The 21630-nt window shown below is 36.8% G+C and overlaps 2 protein-coding genes across 4 annotated transcripts; both read right to left on the reverse strand.

The window, feature by feature from the left end:
• Positions 1 to 478: 478 nt before the first annotated feature.
• Positions 479 to 4381, reverse strand: LOC147390393 (uncharacterized). The gene is made up of 7 exons (XM_086459444.1): positions 3692 to 4381; positions 2528 to 2668; positions 2315 to 2428; positions 2045 to 2218; positions 1088 to 1203; positions 902 to 983; positions 479 to 765 (listed from the first exon to the last, which is right to left on the reverse strand). Exons 1-7 carry the CDS (start codon positions 4214 to 4216, stop codon positions 760 to 762), a joined length of 1158 nt encoding a protein of 385 aa, XP_086315570.1. The 5' UTR covers positions 4217 to 4381; the 3' UTR covers positions 479 to 759.
• A 1728-nt stretch (positions 4382 to 6109) lies between these two features.
• On the reverse strand, positions 6110 to 20591 carry LOC147390394 (helicase-like transcription factor CHR28). Of its 3 annotated transcripts, none has more exons than XM_086417441.1 (13): positions 20106 to 20591; positions 17044 to 17137; positions 16614 to 16880; positions 16419 to 16520; positions 15164 to 16245; positions 13191 to 13262; positions 12638 to 12715; positions 11619 to 12540; positions 10840 to 10970; positions 10427 to 10648; positions 8418 to 9020; positions 8094 to 8303; positions 6110 to 6770 (listed from the first exon to the last, which is right to left on the reverse strand). In XM_086417441.1, the coding sequence occupies exons 1-13, from the start codon at positions 20247 to 20249 to the stop codon at positions 6666 to 6668; spliced, it is 4032 nt and encodes a 1343-aa protein (XP_086273567.1). In that variant the 5' UTR covers positions 20250 to 20591; the 3' UTR covers positions 6110 to 6665. The 3 variants fall into 3 exon arrangements, with proteins under 3 accessions (XP_086273567.1, XP_086273568.1, XP_086273566.1); XM_086417442.1 differs by having other exon boundaries at positions 15164 to 15861; positions 16069 to 16245; positions 16419 to 16880; XM_086417440.1 differs by having other exon boundaries at positions 16419 to 16880.
• Positions 20592 to 21630: the final 1039 nt, after the last annotated feature.

Consider the following 21630-nt stretch of genomic DNA (forward strand, 5'->3'; position numbering starts at 1 on the left):
CTGACACATTCTTTCATTCTACTCTATCCTGAAAAGCCAAGCCTAATGTTATTTGAAAGTGAACTCCCACCTGTTTTCGCCATCTCCATCAACGTTCTTTTGGGTCTTTCTCTCGTTCTTTTAAGACCTTCAACTTGAAAAGGTATTTGAACTGGGTTTTTAATCAAATTCCATTAAACGTGTCCAAACCATAAATTGTGACAATCCCATCCATAAACTTTGTCAAGGAGCAAGGATGTGCAAGACTAGTGAGACAAAACCCCGAAAAGATCAAAAGAATCCTAACCTTTTGCCCTCCAAAATTTTCACTTCATCACCAACCAACTCAAGGAGAAACCCTTCAAACACCCTTTTACGTTTCGGATATTGGATAAGCCAATGAGAAGAGCACGTCACAGTGACCCAATTCATCTAGGTCTCGTCTGTGACTTAAAACCGTGCTAGGTAATTACATTAACGATTTTGGAAATGGGACAAGTTGGGAAATCTCTCTGTATGTTATTAAGGAACCTCTTCCTATACATTTGATCTCTAGAATCACATCATAGTTATTCTTGATACATGCAGATAAAATTGTGAAATTTACATATACATACAAGTACCCAAGGGAAGCACGTGATGAACCGATGAGGTTGGCCCCACTGTATTTCCCCAATCATCGTCATTTTGATTTCAAGACAATCCATCTTAAAGACCATAGGGGTCTTTCACTCATTCTACTACACGAACAGCACAGAATCAACATACTCCTCTCTTCATTTACTCCTGATTAGAGGGACCCAAAAGTAGATGACATTAGTCAAGAAAAAAAAGGGGAAATTTTTTTTTTAAGCGCATTAGTATTCTATTATGCTAGCCATTATATACAAAGAGATGTCCGAGTAACAAAATCGCCATGTACCTCAGAAGGACCAATTGATTGAATAGAATTTGTCTCCAATGATGCTTCAGAATGCCTTGCTTCTGATTTCTCGTTCGAATAACTAGAAAAGAAAAAAGGAAAAGAGAACATCAGTGTGAATGGCATGACCCCTTCCATGATTATTATACTTTTGACACAATTTAACGTGTCAGACTGCAGACTTACGTAGAGAGTATGGTCACCCAGATAAGCTCCACACAGTCGACCCAAAGAAGCCTTTGTTCCACCGGGACCACACCATAGGTAATAAGGTGAGCAAAAGGCCACAGCTTCCATCCTGCCTGTAAAGTAAACATATCGAGAAACCTGGTCAACGGAAAATTCCATTTTCTATTCTGAATTCATCAAATATTTTAAATACTCGCAAATTTCAAATACTTGTGTCACTTATTTGAGCCTTGTCAACTATTATAAGAACTGAGTACCATTGTGAGCCATCTTGAACAAAATCTCCTCACATTACATCAAATTTGACTATATCAATTTAAAAGCGCTTAAATGAGTTGTGGAGAAATGGAATCATTATCTTTGGTTCTAACAATCAGAATAAGACTGCTGACAAGGATAGACAAGAAGCAATTGAGATACAAATAAGCTTGTGTTCCAACTGGAAAGAAACTCGATTTTTTAATAGGTAAAAGTAACTCAAAATGCTTCAAATCTGGAATCTAGGATACATCTCACACACACAGAAACAATTCCTCTCTTCGTTAACTGTACCATACCCATGCAAACTTGAAACCAATCATATGATGGGTCCCAGAGGAGATTCCTAGTTTTACATAAAAATCAACATAATCCAATAAACAGTAACCAAGAAACCTCTCTCACTCTATTGAAAACCGTCCAAGGCTTAGATCCATAGCTTAGTTGGTTTGACACATTGCAAAGCAACTTTGAGGTCGTGAGTTCAAGTCCAGCTTACCCATCAAAAGAAAAAAAATTTCCAAAAAAGAGGTCAAACAATTTTTTTGAAAAAAAAAAAAAAAAATGTCCACAATTTTTTTTTTTCTAATTTGACTGGATTCTCACCCTATGTCCACTTTTGCAGATGAGTGGATCGGTTGGCATCTGAAAATATGTTAAAGAGTAAAAATATATAGAGGAGAAGAAAATCCTTACTGTCAGCATAGGCCAAAAGGTCGCCCTTAGTTCCCTAAAAATGCTGGCTGGGGATTCGAAACGCAAGAGACCCAATACCACATAGTAGATGCTGTTCCAAACTGCTGCCCATGCCGTTTGATCAAACACAACTTTAGCGGGAACCACCCACCAGTCCTGGAATGGGAAAAGAGCCTGAAAAGAAACAGAATTTTTTTCAGCCCTTCCTTGGAAATCAATTTTTAAGTTGGAATGAACACCTCTAGAAAATAATTCAACCATGATAATTACCTCACAAAACTGGTAATAATAATGAGAAATGGAACCATGAAGAGAGAACCCAACAAGGCCCGATCTGAACATGCGTGCTCGGTCGAACTCGAAAAGAGGTTTTCCTTCATAGCACTACAAATCGGTAGTATATCAATAAGACACATGTAAAAATAAAATAAAATAAAAAATTAATGCCTAGGAAACGGAGGAGTCCTTTAAATATGTGATTACCTGTGCAATCCAATCTCCGAGAGAGTAGACAACCCCACTAATCACCATCTTAGCTAAAACAGGATTCGTTTTTAGAGCTTCCTCATAAGCAATCCAGTTGTGTTGGGGTGCATATCTTAGTATCTCAAAAATGGTCCATCCCTAAAATGGAAACAAAAAAAAAAATGAGCCTAACAAACAAAATATAGCAACAATTAAGTTCTTTTTTACAAACTCAAATCAAGATCCCAATTTTAGTTCACATTTCCAGGGAATCTGATATTTAGGAATCAAAGAAAACTTGAAGAAAAGTAAATCAGAACTAACAACCCTACGTAGCATGATTCAAATCTAAATCGAACAGCCCCCGCCTTGCAAATAAATGAAGGAAAACTCTATACAAACAAATATTTAATCTATAAACACACTCAAAAAATAAAAATACAAAAAATCCAGACAAGATATGAAGTACCGTTTGAAAATCCCATCTGCAAGGCCCAAGGAAGAACCCCAAAAAATACCATTACGAGTTAAAAATATTTAATCCAAAAAAAGTCATCATGTGCACGTGCGAGAGCATGTACACACACAACCAATTCATCCAAATAAACAAGCAAAGAACAGAATTTTACAGCATTTGAACATAATACAACCAAAATCATAATTTCCCATTCGACAATTTCAAGAGAAGAAAAGGAAAAATTTGCAGCTAAAACCAATGAAAGGCAACAAGCCACAATCAAGAATGCCCAAGCCTCACCATGAAATGAACTAAAGCATTATCATATCTAAAGAAAAGAACATCAAAATCAAACTTCAAGGAAAGAATCCCAAAAAGAGATTCGCATAAATAACAAAAGAATCCCAACAAAAACAATTAATAACTCAATCTCCTGCACATAAGGGGGAAAAACGCATAGAATTTAATAGTAATAATAAAAAATAAATGATGGTCAGCTCCGGTTGTCTTCAACATCACAAATACCAATCAAAAAAATCCAAGAAAAAACTCCAAATTCCTTAAAACTGAAACCATTTCCTCCAATAACAATCAAAAATGCAAACCCATATCCAATTATGCCTCTAGACACCAACAAATAACTGAACAATTTGATCTTAAAACATGTCTTCAAAATCTCAAATTTCCACTTAAAATCCACAAAAACAAAAGAATAGATCACTTACGTGCCAGTAATCCTGGTCAATGGTGAGCAATTTAGTGATGGCGAAAGTCCCCGCAGCAAGAACAATAGTCGCATTAATCGTCCTATCGATCAATTTCACGATATCTTCCTCTACATCTCCTTTCCCCTCTGAAGAAACAATCGAAGAAGAAGAGAGACCCTGAAACTCTCCAGCTCCCTCAAACGAGAATCTTCCTTCATTAACAAACCCACCAACTTGAATCGAATTTTCTCTCTCTCCTTCACTTTCTGTTTCAATTCGAGCTACAACTCCTTCTTGTTGATCCGTAGAATCACTACTCTGTACTGGAATCAAATCCAAATCTTCTGCGACAGACCCAATAACCCAATCTCTCTTTCTTCTTAAGTTACTCGAATTCTTCGATCTGTTGAAATTAAAGAAACTTTGGAGTGACGAACCAGAGAGACCCTTTACAGGGAGATTGAAAGTTGGAGACTTTAATTCTCTAATGGGTTTTGTAATGAGAAGAAATCTCTGGGTTGTGATGCTATTTACAGAAGCCATGGATCTTGTGCTTTTCGGAAGAAAAAAACAAACAAACGAACAAGAGATTCTGAAATCAATCGCTCGTATGTTGTTTTTCTTCGAGTAGGAGAAGAAGAGTCGTGAGTTCTTGAGAGAGGGATTTTAAGCGTAATTTTTTAAATTAACAAGGAAAAATCTAGTCATCCAAGACAAATAAAAGTGGCTGGAAATCAGAAGAGCATTTTAATATAATGAGCCGAGAAGCATGAAAAAATAATTTTCGGATAATTTATGGCGTCCACAATAAAGAGACGAAAATTCCAGATCAAACGTTCTTTGCTTATCGGGCCACATGGCACTCTGTGGGAAGAAAAACAAAAGTTAAGAAAAAGATGAAATTACTTGGTAGAATATGCGGGAAGGAAGTGTTTCTAAATCGCAACCCAGTTACTAAATGGGCCTTTCATTAACCCAGCCCATTCCTTCTTGGACCTGATTTGGATAGTAATGGGATTGGCCGAGAGAGACCCAATTCAAGTTTAGGTTTGAACTTGGGAGCTATGATCGGCCTGGTAATTTCTAATATAATTTATCTGAAAATTTGAAGGTTGGCCTCGCCCGAATATTTGGAGGTCGATTGGGTTCGACATAGGTAATTTATTTGGCCGACCCAATCATTAGACAAGTTGGGCTGGGGCTAGTATAACGAGGGACGATTAGTTTACAGACCATATATGGCCCAGCCCATTGGTATATTACATTGACTTCAAGGCTTATGGGATTGATTGGAGATATGTAGGCTCCTCTGATGTATTAGGTGGAAGCATAGTCACAAAATTCTCCGAATGATTCATGGATTAAATAGACAAACCAACAAATTAATTTGTGTTTTACCAATAACTCTCGAATTTTTAATTTTTTTTCAACATTCAGGGTCGACAAAAAAGGTAGGATTTTTAGGGAGGTTGAAGATAATGGGTTTTGAAAACAAAACTTCAAAACCCAATTCCGCTAATAAAATTTTCAATTTTTTGACAAAAAAAAATGTTTCTGAATTTATACGAACTAATCCAATTAAAGGCCGCCAAATAATTATCGAATTTTGTTGTTATTATGGGGGAAGAGAGGCAGCAAAATTGAAAAGGAAACCACATTATGTGGGTCCCATGTAGCCAACCACACCTATTTGATATCTGCAAGTGGTGGACCCATTTGGGTTAACAGTAGAGCATATATGTGGTTATAGAAGGACGAGTGGTTGAATCTAGATAAATTCCCCTTCTACAAGCAATTAATTTTGTTTGTATGGCTGTCTCCAATTTTTGTAAGCCATTCAAATTATTCAGGTCTTGGTTTGGCCTTTTTGTGATCGTATTTGTTCTCATTTAAGAAAAATGGTACGTGGATTGAATTATTGAAGGGTCACTATCGATTTTGATTTTGATTCTATATTCCAATTTTACATTATATGCATCAAAATATAAATAAATACAAATACAAATTTAAAATTAAAATGTTGGTAATATCATGTTGATTTACTAAATTTTAAGAGAACTCCTATCTGCAAACCAATATATTACTTATTGGGCTGGGGTCTGTTGACTAGTGAGAAAAGGCATGATCTCAACCATTTAAATACAAAATCTAATAGTTGAGATTTATGTGTATCTTGATAACACATCTCAGATACTTATCCCGAGAATAAATCTCAATTATTAAATTTTATAATTATTAAATTTTATATTTAAATAGTTGGGATCATGTGTTTTTTCTACGAGTCAAGCAATCTTGACCCCTTGATATGATATACACAAAAGAGGATTCCCACATCTCACCATACATAATTACACATTCAAGATTCATCCTTCATTGGTTCCCGACACCAAGGTTTTTGAGAAATTGAATCGAAATGAAACAGCAATATTAAACTCCAAGAAATAAAAAAGATGACTTTTAATCAAATGCATTAGCTATTACATTGAAACTTTCTCGAAGCAGCTTTTCTTTGAATCAGAAAATAAGAATGGAATGATATGATTTACACTTCCAAAAACAATATCTATTAAACTTTGCATCTTTCTCTGTAGGACTTAATACTCAAGAAAATCCGAAACAATGTGTTAGCAAGAACAATTGAGAGAGATGAACCATGTAGATTCTTTCCAACAGTATCCACATTATCTGCTGTGCTGGATAAATCTGAAACCAAGAATTTTTGCTTTCTGACCCAATTTATATCTACTCAGCCGTTGCGTCTATTTTTCCTAATTCCTCACATCACGAAAAAAAAATGAGCTGCTCCAAAGACAACCTCTAGTGCCGCCGCTACTGCTACTGCTGACAAAATGCTGCCTCTGAACCCTCTTTAGAAATTAAATGAGCTTCCACCAAGATCCATGGCACAGAAATTTCTTTAGGTAAAAGGTGTGCTGTGTTGCGTTGGTCAACAACCAATATGGGTAAAAACTTAGTCCTAAAAGTGCCCAAATCACACCATAAACAGGTATTTCAAATCATCCACAGTAAGACGAGTCTGACGACTTCCCGTCTCATCTTCGCCAAATGCAGAAGAAACCATTTCTCTCTTCTTTTGCTGCCCCCCAGAAAATCAAATATTAGTTTTTTTTCATTCAAAAATAATTGTCTATCTTATCAGGTATTGCAAGGTTTCCAAGAGTTCTACCTAACACTAATAAGAACTGGAACTAATGTTTTAGGAAAGAGCCGTGATAAACTGACTCTTTGACCTGGCAATTCACAGAACCATAGATCTTTTTCATCGGGATACACAAGGAAAAAAGATCTATGGTTTTGTTCACATGTCACGTCAGAGAGTGTAGCGTCAGTTTTAGAGCGTCTGTTTATCATGTCTTCAGAAAATGCTGATGTGGCAGTGGATAAAGAACCATGGATTGTTGTCTTTTATCTCAAGAAAAAATATATGATTCTTTGCCCACTGCCACATCATCGCAGTGTTGAGCGCAGTGTCAAGGGAAGTCAATGATTTATTTAGGTTTAACCAACCCAATGACATTCCTAGACTCCTACACTAGAGAACCATACAACAGAGAAATAGGAAAGTGTATACTATAGTTATTTTAAGAAATTGCTCTCTGGAGTGATGCTCCAAACCAATTCACTGGAGAGGAAGAACGTATTTTGCCACATGAAGCAAATGAAGCTATGAACATGTTAATAAATGCATATTTTCAACCTTGAACCTTTTGACGTATCATAAATTAATCAGGCAGAAGAATTTTTTTTTTTATATTAAAAATAGTGAAACAAGTGAGGCTTGTCTGCGTGTGGGGAGAGGGGGTGGTTGGGGAGAAAATTCAAGGGTTTTCTAATTAAAAGGTTGAAGAAAAGGGCATTTAGATCTAAATCAAGGGGAAATGTCATCAGTTTAAAACATAGGGTATCTCAAATCTTCACTGAAACCCTGATATGCCTCCTTGACCTCAGTCTTCTCTAATAGATTAATGCAAAATGACCTCAATACCCTCATCTTCAACCTGAAACCAAAAACCCTTTGATTCTCTTCCCAAAACCATTCTTCTTCAAGCTCTTCAACCTCTATAGTAAGCAATATAATTAACAAAGCAAGAAGGATTTGAAAGAGAGGAAGAAGCAAGTCAGCTGCCCATGAGTGGGGCCTCTTGACTTTGACAGACGGCTAATCTCAGTGCACATCTCCGTGTCATCACTTTGGAAACACGGGGCATCTCAAATAGTCACCAAAATGTAGAGGGGTGTTTAAATCAATAAAAAAAAAAAATTTTAAGGAGGGGGGCAACAAGGTCAAAGGGAGCATGTCGTCAGTTTGAAAACACAGGGTATCTCAAATATTCACCAAAAAGAAGACGGGTGTCTAAATCACCCAAAATATTGAAGGGCAGGTGGGGGCAAAGGATACCTGAAGTGCTAATATGCGATCTTCAACCGTATCTTTCACAGTTAACCGCAAAACAGTAACAGGACGAGTCTGTCCAATTCGATGTGCTCTATCAATTGCTTGATCTTCAGTTGTAGGGTTCCACCACAGATCCAAAAGAACCACGCGACAAGCTGCAACCATGTTCAGCCCAAGACTTGCAGCTTTCAAAGACATTATCATAACAGTAACCTGTCACAAACAATGAGGAATCTAATTTAAAAATTAAAGCTATGGAATATTGATCTTCACAAATCTAATAAAATTATGAACTTAGAAGAGATGGAAAGGGGTTCAGAATCAAACCTCTGGAAGGGTGTTAAAATCCTTTACAGCTTTATCTCTAGCAACAACAGACATTGTTCCATCCAGTCTCCTGTACTGTATTGAAGAATTTTTCAGATGAGCTTCAAGCAAATCCAGCATCCTTGTCCACTGTGAAAAGACAAGTGCTTTCTCTGATACTTTAGTACTTGAATCCTCTGAAACCTTTTTTGAGTTGACATGTATTTCTTCAGGGAAATCTTTACAAGCTCCCACTGAACGACAATCAGATGTATTACCTGGACACCTGGCAACCTCATCGACAGAATTCAAAGAGCTATCTTTTGAGGTACCATCCCATGGTTTCGATAATGAGTGCAGGACCTCAAGAGCAGCTTTGATCTTGGAAGAATTAGATAGACTCTCTGGACAAGGCTCAAGTTTCTCAACAAGACAAGTAGAACTGTCAGGCTGATCAGACAGGGAACTTTTTAATGTGGCACTGGAAAACACTGAAGTTACACTCAGATGAACCTTGCACTGGGACACGGGGCAGAGGTTATCATCACCTGTTAGGTGTTCACAGATACATTGATTACAGAAAACATGACCACAGATTGTAACAGCAGCATCTTCAGGGGGATCCTACAAATACATCAACAGATAAAATGTCATTCTCACCACGTGTAAGCTAAGATATATGCTAGACTTAGGGGTGCAACTTGGTTCGGTTCAAATGGAGAACCAAACCAAATTGATTGCTTTGGGCTGGTTTGGTTCGGTTTGGAACATGTTGCGGCTTGGTTCTAGGTTAAGAAAATGGAGAACTGATCAATTTGGTTTGGTTCTCGGTTCAAGGCTCGTATAGAATCAAACCAAACCGAGAAGGCAACAACCAGACCCTTATATAATAATATATATATATATATATATATATATAGGATTAGGATCCGTATACACATAAAGCTACTCATAAAGCTACAACGTGTTTTGTCTTATATGGGCAAAAATGTTTGGAATGAGCTGATTTTTTGTGATGATGATCTCTATGGTGAGGAGATCATCCTTGCCAAAAATCAGCCCATTATGAAACTTCTAGCCCCATGTTTACAAGTTAAAAAATTTTCGACTGTCCAATTTTTGTAAATCACTTTTGATGGGGTTAGAAGTGTTGGAATGGAATGATTTTTTGCAAGGATGATCCCCTCACCACAGAGATCATCCTCACCAAAAATCAGCCCATTCTGAACCTTTTTAACCATATAAGACAAAAATGTTGTAGCTTTATGAGTAGCTTTATGTGTCTACGGAGCCCGACCCATATATATATATATATATATATATATTATAAATTAATTTATTTTGAATTATTTTAGGAGTTAGAACATAGATTAATGACTTTTTTAGGGATAGATTAATGATTTATTATATGAAACCCAGAAACCAAGCTTTCTTTCGCAATAAGAAACCAAACCATAATTCACCTCCCTTTGACAAACCATAATTCACCTTCCTTTGACAAAAGCCTCCCAGGAAGGAGATGTGTCCTTTTTTTATTAATAATAATAAAACAGATAATTTCTTTCAGGGGAGTAGAATGCCCAAAAAACACAAAGGATGGGAAAGAGGAAAAAAAGTGAGAAAGCATCTCACTACTCCCACAATAATGAAGGAATTCCCTTAACCCTTGAAAAAATATTAAATGCATCCATCTCAATGATTTTAGGATTTAAAGCTTGAAGTTTAATCCCCAACTTGAGACAAAGGGAGATGAACCAATTGTGTATATATAGTTACAACTTCAGAGAAATAAGTTAAATTCCAAATATAATTTTCATACACTGAAAACAACAGAGACCATTATCCATATAAAATTCTACCTAAATTAGAAGGAATAAAACGAAACACTAAGCCAAATGTCATTCTCATGTCTACAGTATGAATGTATTTACTGTTATAATCAGGAATTTGTCCGGAAAAGAACTGGATAACAAAAAAAATATTACCAAAAATAAAACACAAGGACAAGAAAGTAAGGAATGACCACATACATTACAAATAGCACAGATTTCCAAACAAGCTTCCAAAAGATTGAGCAGACCAATTTGTTTCTCCCTAGGAAGCCTCTTTGCCATCTCTACAGAGGATCTCCAAACAGAATTAGAATCATATCCCTTAACAAGATGAGGGTGATCACAAGCTTGCCGAAGGCGCAAGAGCATCAATAGAATGTTAACATAATTTTGTTTGACTGTCCCAGAAGCAGCATAAGCCTGAGATGACATATACACACATTAAGCCAATTTAAATTGGAATCCCAAACCCATTACATGTCATGAGACTAAAAGAACACTCAACAAAGAAAAAACAATGAATTTATGAAAATATTTCAATTTCACGGCGCTATAGAACTTGCATGCATACAAGGCATGGAAAAATGAAATCCAACAGAAAAAAAACTCACATTGAATTGTGCACGTGAGTCAGCCTCTAGTTTGGAATAGAAGTCCCTTTCCTCCTTTGAGAAATCCACCTTTTTCAATTCTACAGTTTTTGGAGGCAAGGTAATAACTGGTTCCCCGTTGATAAGTGTGCCTACATGAAACAACTACCAGTATATAAGCAGATGTTATTGCATTACAAATATATAATACATTATTTGGTGACCTCTAGAATATAAAAATAACACTTGAATTCTCCATGAAAAATACAATCAAATGGTAGCATGCCAAACCAAAAGACCAATAACCCAAAAAGAGACCAAGTAAAACAATGATTTCTTTGAGAATTGAGACTCTCCAAAGAAATTCTGAAAATTCCTACTCTTGGTGAGATGTTCAGAATATTATCCTCAACATCAAGGGGCTCATCTTCAGAAAGTCCAAGTTGGAAATTGAGAGTAAGGGGTTATCGTTTGAGGCTTTTGTTTTGAGGTGAGGTGGGGCATAACTCTTCCACCTCCTTAGTCCAATGTATCCTCACTTTTCTATTAATAAAATTTGTACTATCAAAGTAAAAAATCCCCCAAGACAGACAGCAAGATTATAGTCAACAATCAAAATAAAGGTCAGATGGTCAAGAACTACCTAATGGTTGAAGAGAATATGAAGCTGAAGTTTGCATTGATATATGATACAAGGTGACAAATAAATCAAACTTTAGCATATACAGAGGATTTGTATTATCAATTACCGAAAGAACAAAATATAGTGAGGTATGTAAAAATCTTATATCTGATGTCACCTTTTGTACGACGTAGCATTATTGTCTTCAGGACAGCTTGTAGCTTTCTGTACCCAGTAGTTGGGTTCCTATTAATTGGAACCTTTATCATAGAACAGAATGACTTGTAGACAGCATATGGATCATATCTGAGAAATCTGAAATAACTATAAAGATCGTCAACTGCATTCTGGATAGGCGTTCCAGACAAGCACCACCTTCTTTTGGCTCGAAGTCCCCAACAAGCCCTAGCAGCTTGAGTTCTGTGATTCTTAATGCTCTGGGCTTCATCCAATACTACCCTAAACCATCCAACCCTTGCAAGAGGGCGAGCTGAGGATTCAAGCAACGCACCATCCATCCCCTTTTTATCCTTCCGGTTTTTCTTATCAGAATTTGGAGGATATTTCCTTTTTCTACTAGAAGACAGTTCCATAGGCGGAAGACCATGACCTTCTGGCTTCCCTTTCTCATCTTCATCTTTATCAACAAGTGGCTGCTTTGGGACTTCCATGCTTACAATGGAATACGTTGTAAGCACAACATCATACTTGGCCAGCTCAAAAGGATCCTTTGTTCGATTGCTTCCGTGATATACCAGGGTAGAAAGATTAGCTTCTCTTGTTACCTTATTATGCAGCTCATCAGCCCATTGCCGAAGGACACTTGTCGGACACACAACCAATGTCCCAGCAGCTGGCCTCCCCCTTGCTAGCATATAAGCATTCTCGCTCTTCGCTAAACTTTTGTTCACCACAATATTACCGGAATCTTCATCTTTATTTATGGCATCAAGTTGAAGAACTTCACTACCACCAAAATCATCTTGGTCCAAATTTAAAGCTTTAGATTCATCTTGCTTCACAACCATGGAACTCACTTTGGATGATGAAGGCCTTTCCTTAAGTATAAGCGCAATTGTTGATATTGTCTTTCCCAATCCCTGGCACAAAATGAATATGTCAGCCAAGAAACACGATTCCCTTACAATCATTATCCGGCAACAAATAAAGGTCAATTTATAGAACAGGAAAATCAACCTGATCGTCTGCAAGAATTCCTCCAGAGCAGTGTAAGCTGGCCGTCTCCTTTTGGACCATCCATGACAAAGCAATTCGCTGTCCAGAAATGCTGCTTTAGAAATATATTGGTTGGAAGGCATAAAATACGAATTGCACCAATAATCAGGGATGATTTAAGGTCTTCCTCTTGTACGATGGTTTTTAGATAAAACATTCACTCGCATGGATTACTACAGGCGCACAAGACACGCCCATCCCACGCATACCTTTTGGTAATCAGCTAAGCTAAAATCCATTCCAATTGGATGATTATAACCATCCAGTCCACCTGATTTCAAGATAATTTGTTCTTTCCGCTATTTTTACGGTCCTAAAGAGGGTGATAGACGGTCACCATTTCCCAATTGGGTTAGATTTTGGCCGAGGAGATCTCCCGGGTGAATCCCATTGATTGGTTATAACCCCCTTGCATGGGGTTCAAATGTAGGGGTATGTATTCATAAACTACAATGTATATTAAATATTAAATTCAACTTCCCAAATAAACTAACTCAAAAAACCAAACCCAAACCTGGTGTTTCAAAAGGGGAACAGCCAAAACACCATCTTGTAGACTAGCTTCTGACTTAGGCTGAGAAAGATCCTGCAATCCATCATAACCTTAGTCCCAACTCACTACATAGTTTTACATAGTCAGACACAATTGCCTCCTTGAAATGTAATACAAACACAAAAATAAACCTTTTTTTTGTCTTTAAAATATATGATAAACAACTCTGGTTACAGCAACACAGTGATCCTGAAGTAGAAATGAGGATATTCCAGGTTTAAATAAATAAATAAATAACGCTTTTTCGCTGTAAAACTATGTATACCACCAGCATAGTGATGCTGAAGAACGAATGAGCACAATTTTAGATTGGATTCAAACAAAACAAAATGCCAACAAGGAAATGAATCCGAATGAACAAAAATAATCAGTACAAAGGATATCTAGATCTAGTCCAAAAATATGCTATGTTTGGACATAAGGACATAAGGACATGGAAGAGATATTCCCAAGATTAGTATCTCTTTCTTGGTCTTGGGTGGCGACGTATATTTTTTTGTTTTTTCAATGGACTCCCCTTGGTAGAAACAAGGACCTCAAGAGTCAAACTTCAAGGTCCTGACTCTCCCTGGCCCACTCTTTACCAAGCAAGAGAAACAAATAAAATTTCTATCCACTATATGGGGGATTGAGCAACCTTGTGCCCAAAACATGATCTTATAAAATTGTTGATACCCCCTCTTATATTCCTAACTGTAACAAATAGATAGATAGAAAAAGAAAGTGAGAAAAAATACGATATTGATGTCAGACGAGTGATATTTGCCACCCATCCCATATGTTAAAAAGCAAAAGGAAGATCTGTTGAAAATAGAGTTTATACAGCTTGGGTACTTCATTTTCAATCCATGTAGCTCTAAAATCTACACCACATAATTGTATCATTTTTAACTCATTTATCTGCAACTGGACACATATCGCATTCATATATCAGAGCAGAAGTTATGGGCACTCAAAAACAAAAAGTGTATTAGGCAGTAAGTCATATTACCAATGACATACGTGCATACACATACAAGCATTTTTTTTAATCAACTTCATGTTGTCTTGCCCGTGTTTCACCAGCCCTTCAGTCTCTACAAAGTATGTTACTAATGCAGTCTGCATGTTTAATTGAAACCTAACAGCTTGAAACCAATAGATCTCTCACAATCTAGAACGCTTTTAGTTCAGATATCGGTGGAAAGGTATGTAGCCTGTTAAGAGTGAAGAAAGAGATTTAGCTGAGAACCCGATTTTGCTTTAAGAACTATTGTGGTCACCCCGTCTCTACACAGCAATTCAAGTATTCTAGAATATCTAGTCAACTAATCTCTTTTTGTAAATTCCTTTTCCTTGTGAATATACTTCTGTTTGTTATAAATAAATAAATAAAGGACCATCTGTTGAAATAGAGTTTATACAGTTTGGGTACTTCATTTTCAATCCATGTAGCTCTAAAATCAAAATCCCTTTCTTCACTCTTAACAGGCAACATGCCTTCCCACCGATGCCAGAACTTAAAGCTTCTCATTGACCACGTGCTGGTAGTTGACAAATGAATACCAAAAATCTTTCCTTCAAATTTCTAGGGGTAAACTAAAACTTAAATAAGGTTGTAACAATCAAGTCTAAGTCTAAACAATGGTTGGGTGGATCTTATGGGTTGGATACATAGAACGCACGCATAGGTAGGTGACACGGGGTTATGCGTATGAACACTAGACAAAATAAAAGTAAAAATACTATAAGCGGAGAAAATAAAAGTCAACAGAGATAGACTTAAGATATAAAAGAGACAAAGGAGAATCTGACAATAGTTACACATAGATGAACAAACAAATCTTCATTAACAAAGAAAGCACACACAGGGCTACAAGATTACAAGAAGACTCTTAGCTAGGTACCATCACTAATGCAAGCAATAAAAATAAATGCAAGCACATAGAGATCACCTGCAATGCAACCCGAAGTGTTAAACTTTCTTCATTTCTCTTAAGCCTCGTGCCTCCCACGCCTGTGTGATAAACAGGATCACTAGATACAGAACGTTGTGAACTAACAATGGTTTTTCCATGCACCACAGCCGGAGGTGGATGTCTAGGGTGGCTGATATCTTCAAGGATACATATATCAGCATCATCATCATCAACATGGGACTTGTAAACTGATGGGTTACTCTGAACAACTTCACCAGTTTCTTTCAAAGAATCCGAACTCATGCTCGAAGACGGAATCAATTTATCATTTCTTTCTGCCTTGACTCTTAGCTTCTTACTTGAAGTTACTGACTGAGTAGAAGACAACAAGTTACTTGAGGCACGATTAGAAGAAAGACCACGATCAGCACCACCAACTGCCTCATCAATGACATTTACAGAATTACAACATACACTTTTAGATGCACACACTTGATCCTCTCGGGCATCCTCTTTACAATCCAGTTCCTTATTACTGGATGCAAAAGATTGGATGTCAGACAACAATTTTCTTGAGGGATCATCAGCCAAAGGCCCGTCATCAACACCACGAGAAGAGTTTTTTCCAATTGGAGAACAATAAGCACTAGCTTCACATTTGATACCTTTTCCTGGATAATAATTTATATCAGTTGAATCCACCGTGGATGCCTCCAAGTCAGACACGCCGGTTACTGTTTCCACTGCCAAATTAGTTTTACCATTTGTGTATATATTATGAGATACAAGCACTTGATCTTTAACTTCATCCTTTATGTAAATCATCTTTTCTTCCTTAATGGGCATAAGTGGTAGATCAAAAGTATCATGCAGGCATTGCCTTGAGGGGTTAGCAATCATGCTAGAGTACCCACAAAAGGGTTCTGGTGGACAATGGTTACCTGGTTCACAATGGATGTCAGAATCATGATTGCTTCCATTGGGTAAAGATGCCTCAACAGTAGATGTACATGGGCTTCTTTCCAGTCCTCCCAGGCCTTCCATGCTATTTCCAATTACATCACCATAATTTCCAAAAGGCAAACCTGATTTCTCCATCATTGTCTGATGTGAAGCACCTGCAATTTATAAAAACCAAGTTACCGTCATCAACAACTCAATCAATACAAACCATATCATGCACACACACTGAATTTCTAGGTATCCCCAGCTAAAAACTCACTTTTTTTTAAGCAAAGAAAAAAGGGGATACTAAAGCAGAGTGGTGTTTCTAGCAAAAAGCTTGACATACATTTGGAATAAAGATCTCCCACATGCCAGAATTCTTTATTTTCACTCTTCAAAGGAATGAGACTCAAATGGTCTGTACAACCAGTGGCTTTGTTATCTTCTCCTGCAGAAAAATTAAAAGTGGTACTACAATTTGGCATGTCACTAGGTATTGTTTTAATATCAGTATTGCAATATAAAGGAGCATTCATAGAACCTCCAACCCTCTCACTAGAACAAGTGTCGTGTTCTGCATACGACACTGGCAGCCAATGTGCAAGGCTTGCAGAGCAGCTATTTACCGGAGAGGCAATATGCAGTGGCTTCCCATTATCAAATATTGGATTTTCTGGAAACCCAAACCAACCATCCAAGTCCATCCCTGTCCTAGAATCTGAAAACTCTGAGTAATCTGAAGAATACCAGAGAGAAGATCCTGATACTCCAACTCCCATTGGAGGTGCTTCCTTATATTCTTGGATACCTAGAATCAATTACAAGAAAATACAATTAACACACAAATAGCTGCAAATGTCTCCCCAAAAACTTCATCCAGACATCTCCGATCCACCTTTTATGTAAATAAAACGATATTAGCAGAATAACATATGCAACCAATAAATAACATGTGGTCAGAATCAGATTACCATTTTGAGTCTGGGAGGACCTCACATGGTTGACTTCAACAGGAGCTGCCTCTCCTTGGAAAGAATCCTTACATAATAAGTCTTCTGAACTATTCTGTAAATGAAACACTATATTATTCAGAATCAAAGGCAGGGATGATCATTAAAATCCATTAAAAAATTTATTGACGAAAAAAATATTACTCATCAAAAAAATATTAAACAGATTACAAACATAAACCAAAGCATATTTGGCAGTTCGAGAGGGTGGCAAAAAAGGGAGGTCTGAAGGATTATTTAATAATAAACTTCTAATGTCCATTTATTTTTCTGGATAATAATCATGTTTTTCATAAGTGCAATATGCATTTATATGACAACACACACAAAAGGGACCAAGTAAGCCTACCACATAGCAACAGCAAAACAAAAAAGGCAAAGGAACAAAATCGCAACAACATATCCGTACTAACCAGCTCACCTAACAGTAAAATCCTCAAAAAAATAGCCCCTTAAATTCCATATGAAGTTTGCAGCAAAGGAATATTAGGCCTAAAATGCTAATATTGATGCCATAGACTGAGTAATCTTTCCCCTTGAACATCCTTCTCTCCTTCTAAATGCTCTAACAAACCGAGAAAGGGGATCACAATTATATTTATGCTTTTGACATTCTATAATGGTGAATTCTGTTAATATAACCTCTTTCCTTGAGCTACAAGTTCAGTTCGCAATTTTTCATAAGAAGTCAATATGGATTGTTATGGACACTGTTACATCTCTAAAATATGTGAGATCCACATAAACAACTCAAAAGGAAAGAAAATGAGAGAAATAGAGAGTACAAACAACACATCCCTCAAGACCTTACCTCCAATCATATTTGAAATTTCCGTACAACATTGGAACCAATACACCAGTTAGAACATTTTTTTCAAAAACATTGAATGTTTTGGGATTGTCTTGGTTGAAAAAATCTTGATTTTCTCCTGACCGTGATAATATCTCGAGGACAGATTTTAAACCCTTCCACCAATATGAAAATATTAATTAATTACAACTTCTTATGAAAATGTCCACATTCTAATGGTAGTATATAATGTGAACCCTATCTAGATAGCATGATGAACAACTAATCCAATTTTGACTCATTCTCAAATGATTTAAGTCTTTCTGAAATGTAAAGCTCATAAGTTCACAACCACAGTCCACAAGACTGCATAAGGTAATTGAATACTAAGTCTAAACTCAACAGACAATTGATCTTATCCATGGCATAGAGTGGGTGGACGACACAGGTTATTCATAATCATAATATCATTAGCAAGATGTGGGTACCTAAATATGGCATGTAATACAGTGGAGGTTTAATTAGAAAGAATGAGAGAGTTTAGGGTTTTAATAGAGTTTTTCTTCTTCTTCTTTTTTAAAGAGTGAAACCCTAGAATTTTCTATCAAAAAAATCTCATCATCTTCTAATTCAAAAATCATATCTTGTTTTTTAGGTTTGAGAGTTAAAGTAGATTAATTTTAAGGTCGAAGGCTAGGGATAGAAAAAAAAAACTTACCCAAGAGATTGGACTGGTATGGGGAAGAGAAATCAAAGGGTTTTCTATTTCAGGTTGAAGATGAGGGTAATGAGATCATTTTGTATTAATCTATTGGACAAAACCGAGGTCAAGGGGACATCTAGGCATTTTTGGTGAATATTTGAGATACCTTATGTTTTTAAATTGATCACATTGCTCCCTTGACTTAAGTCCTCTATCATAGAATAATTAGAAATAACCTAAATACCCTTTTCTTCAACCTCTAACAAAAAATCCTTAGTTTTCTCCCCAAGACCAATCATCTTCAAGTTCCTCAACCTTAATAGTTAACTATAGTTTGTCTCCACTACAAGAGAATCATGGCTCTGTCCAGGGAAACATCGAAGTGTGCAAAGTTGAAAAGAGCTAAAATCTTAAACTCAAACAAGGCTACATCCATCCGATCCATGCTGAAAAATATAACCCCAATAATCTAACATGTGTTCTCCCAACACCAAGAATATTCCCTAGTGTAAGAGCCCCCATGTTTTTCTCCAATAAAACAACTGATGCATAGAGAAACACCATGAAAATAGGAGATCTACAGTTCCCTAGAGAGGAAAATTTTATTTCCCAAAATCAAGTATCGATACTTAAATGGGCAAGGTTGAGTTTGGTGGGGTATATCTACCACGGCATCAAACTATCATTGTGGGTTAACAGGGTTTTCATAAACTGCCTCTTTTTTTCCAAATTCATCAACCCGCCTCCACGACTAGTGTCTAAGTGCTAGGAAATTGCCTGATTGACTCAAGGCAGTAGCTTCCAGGTATTGTCCTCAGCACCCACTTTCAAAGTTTTTTTAAAGAGGAGTTACTTAACCTATGCAGTGCCTCATACTCTTCCTCGACAGTCAAAATAATCCCCTGTTTGGAGATGAACAAATTAAAGAAACATTATGTTAGAACCTTCTTTATGCTATTAATTAATAAGGTTCTATGATCAACCTCTACAACCACCACAAGAATGACTTAGCCACGAAGGCAGTACCACAATGATAAAAGCAACTTAGTTAATAAAGTTACCCAAAAACCATCACTAGAATGAGCTAGCCAGAACCGCACCACAACAACAATAAAATCCACATTAAAACTATCATCTGAGCCACAATATTCTCTGTTGTTACTTCAATGCTAGTTCTTCATGAGAATCACCCAATAAAGCTCCAAATAAACACAATTTAAAGGACAAATCAGATATGATCCATCATCCAAGTTGCCCTACTGTCCAATATCTGCTTTCGTCACCTACAATCTATATAACCTGTCCGGATTGCAATTTTGCTCCCAAAAACAAACGAACTAGCATCTTCACTAACAATAAGAGAAACACGATAATGTTTCCCACAAAGCTAATAAGATCAATTTCAGTAAACGATTCAAACATGATTTTCACACATAATTCAAAGCAGATAAAAACTAAACCTAATTAAAATCCAAAAAAAAAAAAAAACTAAATTTTAAAAATCTGTTAACGAAGAAAGATCAAACATACCAGAGAATAATTTTGCGATGGATCCAAATCTTCTGAAAGAATTGCATACAACGAATCGATATCGATTGAGAAATTATCTTGATCTTCAGATGTTGAGAAATCGACAGTTGACCAGAAGTCAGGATTGTCATCCGCCATCAACATGAGGAAGTACCAATCCCTAATTCCTAATTCTGCGATACAAGAATCAAAAGAATTTCTCGAAGAAACAATGATGATTCAATTAACAGAGATCAAAATTACATAATCGATCGAGAGAAATTAGGGGTTCCGAAGCGATTTACGGAAGTTTTGAGGTGAGAGGGAAAACCTAGAGAAGGAAAAGTCTTCTTGGCGGGGTCGGTGGGTTACAGTAGAATTGGTTATTATTCTGTAACGCGTCGCGTTGTCTTTTTCAATTATAGAAATATTTTAGAAAGAGCGAGAAATTGAATAAGGGAGTTGTATTTGTTTCCAGATAGAGTTCTCTGTCTGCAAATTGTTCAACCTTACTTTATGTTGAAGGACCAAAGAAGAATAAAATATTCTTCGAACATGTGTTTCTGTTACCACTTACCACTGATGCCGAACGAGTCAAACTCGTTCGAGATCAACTGAATTTTTAGATAAATAGTAATTTATATTTGAGTAATTGTAATGATTTTCTAACGCCCCCATCACATAACTATAGATTATATGCCTCAAAATACATATAATCATCCATATTTTTTTATGTATTCCGAGACAAATGTTCTACGGTTTTGTGATGGGAGCATGTGTCAAAGGGCCGCATCATATTATCATCACTCTTTGAGTAATTATTAGAGTCATGATAAATCCACATGGCAAAACATATGTGATATGTACACGACTGATGTGATACAAGGTTTTGTATTTTCTGACGCCTCCCCCCTTATTATTAGAGCCGTGATAAATCTACCCACCCTTCTCTAATACGCATCCCCGTCACAGAATCGTAGATCATTTGCCTTGGAATACATAGAACTATAAATCTTTTTTATATGTAACTCGAGGCAAATAATCTACGATTTTGTGATGGGGGCATATGTTAGAGAGGGGCGTCAGATTATCACAACTCTTATTATTATTATTATAGACTTTACTAATAGATGGTCAACCATGAAGTTTTATTTTATGTACAATACAAATTATTAAAAATTAGGGTATGTTTGATTGCATGGAAAGGTACTTTCCATGGAATTTGAAATCCATGGAAAATTAATTATGGAAAATAGGTAGGGTTGGAAAAGCAAATTCCATTGTTTGATTTCACTTGGATAAAATCATGGAAAATTATGAGGAGGAAGAAGATGAGAAGAAGGGGAGAGGAAGAAGAAGATGACGAGGAAGAGGGGGGGGGGAGGATGTGGTGACGGTGGCGACGAAGGTGGTGACGGTGATGGTGGCAGCGGTGACGACGGCGACGGTGACGGTGACGACGGAGGTAAGTGAGGAAGATGGGGGGAGAACGTGGTGGTGGTGGTGGCGGAAGAGGTGAGGGATGGAGAAGAAGAAAAATAAGAAG

This window comes from Akebia trifoliata, chromosome 11 (assembly GCF_017979445.1).
Source record: "Akebia trifoliata isolate Shusen 1 chromosome 11, ASM1797944v1, whole genome shotgun sequence".
NCBI lineage: Eukaryota > Viridiplantae > Streptophyta > Magnoliopsida > Ranunculales > Lardizabalaceae > Akebia > Akebia trifoliata.

Bases quoted from the DNA above. Each gene is read 5' to 3' on its own strand.
- LOC147390394 (XM_086417440.1), bottom strand. From the start codon at position 20,249: ATGTTGATGGCGGATGACAATCCTGACTTCTGGTCAACTGTCGATTTC. The intron at 16,881-17,043 runs GTAATCTGATTC...AATTGATTCTAG, and splicing joins GTCCTCCCAGACTCAAAATG to GTATCCAAGAATATAAGGAA. The intron at 13,263-15,163 runs GTGATCTCTATG...GATGGATTGCAG, and splicing joins CACTTCGGGTTGCATTGCAG to GATCTTTCTCAGCCTAAGTC.
- LOC147390393 (XM_086459444.1), bottom strand. From the start codon at position 4,216: ATGGCTTCTGTAAATAGCATCACAACCCAGAGATTTCTTCTCATTACA. The intron at 2,429-2,527 runs GTAATCACATAT...ACCGATTTGTAG, and splicing joins TCGGAGATTGGATTGCACAG to TGCTATGAAGGAAAACCTCT. The intron at 1,204-2,044 runs GTAAGGATTTTC...TTTACTTTACAG, and splicing joins CCTTTTGGCCTATGCTGACA to GCAGGATGGAAGCTGTGGCC.